General features: G+C 35.7%; 1 protein-coding gene across 1 annotated transcript; it reads right to left on the reverse strand.

Moving 5' to 3' along the window:
• Positions 1 to 259: 259 nt before the first annotated feature.
• Positions 260 to 3,034, reverse strand: LOC112512629 (CBL-interacting protein kinase 2-like). The gene is made up of 2 exons (XM_025118689.1): positions 2,959 to 3,034; positions 260 to 2,495 (listed from the first exon to the last, which is right to left on the reverse strand). Exon 2 carries the CDS (start codon positions 2,112 to 2,114, stop codon positions 762 to 764), a length of 1,353 nt encoding a protein of 450 aa, XP_024974457.1. The 5' UTR covers positions 2,115 to 2,495; positions 2,959 to 3,034; the 3' UTR covers positions 260 to 761.
• Positions 3,035 to 3,340: the final 306 nt, after the last annotated feature.

Raw genomic sequence — 3,340 nt, forward strand, 5'->3', positions numbered from 1 at the left:
TTGGAACTCACGGTTATCACAAACTATTTAATTCTCATTTGATTAGGCTCTTATATATTTATATATTTATATATATATATATATATATATATATATATATATTTATTTATTTATTTATTGTTTAGTTTTTCCTTTTTCTTTAAATTATTAAATAATGTTTAACAACAACTTGTAACGGCCATAGAAAAGAGATCTAAAGTCTGGTCCCTCGATCACCCTCCCTTGACCCATTTTATTTTATATAAACATAATTTTTCAAATTTTATTTTCTATTTTTGTTAATAAAAAATTTACACTTTTTGGTGTACCATAAAATCTCATGTTCCGATGAAAGTGCACACATACACAACTAGTACATATATACATAGATGGCTTAAGCATCTCTAAATAAATACAACTAATGCATAGACAAAGGATCACGTGAGAAAGAAATTTATGATGAGAAGCGTAAATGAACCCTTAATCACTTTAATCTCATGCACATCCATGTATTGTGCTTTAGAAGATAATTGACCTGATGCATCTCAGTACACCTCATCATTACTGTTGACATTCAATTATAATTGATCGAAGATGGAGATCCGTTCTTACGCTTGTCACCATAATTTTTCTCCATTTTTTAGATTCTGTGAAATAAAAATCTCCTCCCACTCCCATTAATATCGATCATGTAATGACAAATCAGATTTTTTTTATTTAATTGGTGGACAGAAATGGATTTGGGATACGAGATTTTTAGTGAGATTTTGTCCATGCTTGTCTCAAACGACGTCCATAAGCGACGACCTCATACGCTCGATCATGATCTCTCCAAACTCGACCCTATCACCTCCCGATCGCTTTGCCTCGATGAGGTGAATGTTAGGTGTAAGCTCGAATATTTCCACGTCGATAGCTAAAACACCATTCTTGCCTTCTCTTGATCTTTCCATTTTTAGCAAAACACCATTGTTTTTCATTACTTGCATCTTCAAACTCTTGGCTATTTCTTCCAGTTTCGAAACTATGGTCGTGACCGGTTGTTTCGACATGAATCTCACCTCTTCCTCATCTTCCGCGTTGTTATTGAACAATCCCCTTAAGTTGAATCCGGGTGACAATGAAATGATATCAAACGCGTTCAAGTTAGCGACTTTTTCCAAACCTCCTGTTACTTCTACCGAATGAGAAACAAACGTTAGATCTGTGTACATCATACAATCCGCAGGCACCACCTCCAAATGGGATATTACAGACTCATTTGGTTTGGTCTGGCAGCGGCTTTCTAAACCACCAGAAACCTTGTTTTCTGTGTGTACTGTTTCAAAACCCTTTGTAAACCATGAGTTTTCCATTATTTTTGCAATGGAAATCCTGGTTTCCGAGTTTGGATCCAATATCTTTGACACTAACCTTCGTGCTTCAGTTGGAAACCAATTCGGATACTTGAATTCCGCCCTTGCGATCTTTCTATACATCTCCATAAGGTTCAAGTCATGAAAGGGAAGAAAACCGGCCAAAAGCACAAACAAGACCACCCCACAAGACCAAATATCGGCTTTTGCCCCATCATACCCTTTCAGGTGAAAAACTTCAGGAGCAATGTAGGCAGGTGTACCACAAGCCGTGTGAAGTAAACCGTCTTGCCTCTTAGTTTCAGCCAAAGCACTCAATCCAAAATCCGAAATCTTCAAATTCCCGTCATCATCTACTAACAAATTCTCTGGTTTCAAATCGCGGTGGTAAACACCTCGACTATGGCAGAAATCGATGGCGGAGATGAGTTGTTGGAAGTAGTTTCTTGCAGCATCCTCTTTCAGCTTCCCTTTAGCCACCTTGTTAAAGAGCTCGCCTCCTTTCACGTATTCTAACACGAAATAGATCTTGGTTTTGCTAGCCATAACCTCGTAGAGCTGAACTACATTTGGGTGTTTGACTAATCTCATCACCGAGATCTCTCTCTTGATTTGATTCATCATCCCGACTTTCAAAACCTTCTCTTTGTCTATTATCTTAACCGCTACACTCACCCCTGTCTCGATGTTCCTACCATGGTAGACTTTGGCAAAATTCCCCTGCCCCAACAATTTCCCTAACTCGTAACGTTGCATCAAAACACCCCCTTTTCGATCCATTTACTAAATCGACAAAAAGAGTCTAACCAAAATCAGGAAATATGGTTTAATTCTTTCAAGGATTGAAGAGATTACTTAACCATCTTCACAAAGATCATGGTATTCTCAAATTTAGCATAATAATATTACCACATAACTGGATATGCACAAGTCCAATTTCTTTCAAGAGAAATGAGGATGACTCAAATCGAGCTCGAGACTCAGAATCATCAGAGAAAGGCCTCTTAGCTTGCAAACACATCTTTCTGCATTCTCTTCCTCTTTCTAAGAACTATAATATACTTGAAAATTCAGAAATGAAGCAAATACGGTTTTCAGCTAGACATTTCTTCGAATAGTTGGAAAGCAGTGGCAGAAACTCTTGCAAGTTAATGATCTGACCTAAAAACGAAGAAAAACGCGAATTAGAGCTAAATCGACCAATCCAAAACGAACTGTCGGTTACTGAATTTTAATCTTTAAACTAACAATCAGATCTTATTGTTCCATATCCAAATCGAAAATCAAAATGCATCTGCAATCTTCAAACCACAGGCAGTAACATATAATCATAAATTCATAATCTAACATCCAAAAAAAAGCTGCAACTGCAAACAATTAGCACATTATAACAGGAACCAAAGTCCATAACAAAAAGAAACAATCTGAACTCACAGAAAACTTTAAAAAAATGTGAACATCAATAGTCAATTATATACATATATTATGAACAATTCACCTAAAATTCATATGAACATCAATGACTAAATGCAAACAATTACAGATCTAGAACCGAGCACCGAGTAAATTCAATCGATTAAATCGAAAAAGAAAGAAACAAAAACAAAAATTTGTGATGAGTTACCTCCATCAAGCTTGGAAGATATGGAGCAGAACGATACAGATGAACAGATGGAAAACCAACACATGCACAAGACACACACAAGCGTGGCTTTTATAGGTAGAATAGAAGGAAGGAAGGAGGGAAGGAGGGAAGGAGGGAAGAGAGGGATGATATATTGACCGCATGTTACTCGTTACGCTTTAAAAACAGCAAATTTCAAATTAAAAAACAGTTTTTCTAAAAGCTGAATGTTTTAGAATCATTTTCTAAAACAATTATTTACATTATTATTTTAATTTTTTTAAAATAAAAGATTGTATTAAAAATTTATCATGAAAGTGTTTATTGGGTCACTTTACTTTATCAAATAAATATGACGAGGATTAAGGTGGCGTTTGTTTTT

Source organism: Cynara cardunculus (assembly GCF_001531365.2).
Source record: "Cynara cardunculus var. scolymus isolate 2C chromosome LG 5, CcrdV1, whole genome shotgun sequence".
Taxonomy (NCBI): Eukaryota; Viridiplantae; Streptophyta; class Magnoliopsida; order Asterales; family Asteraceae; genus Cynara; species Cynara cardunculus.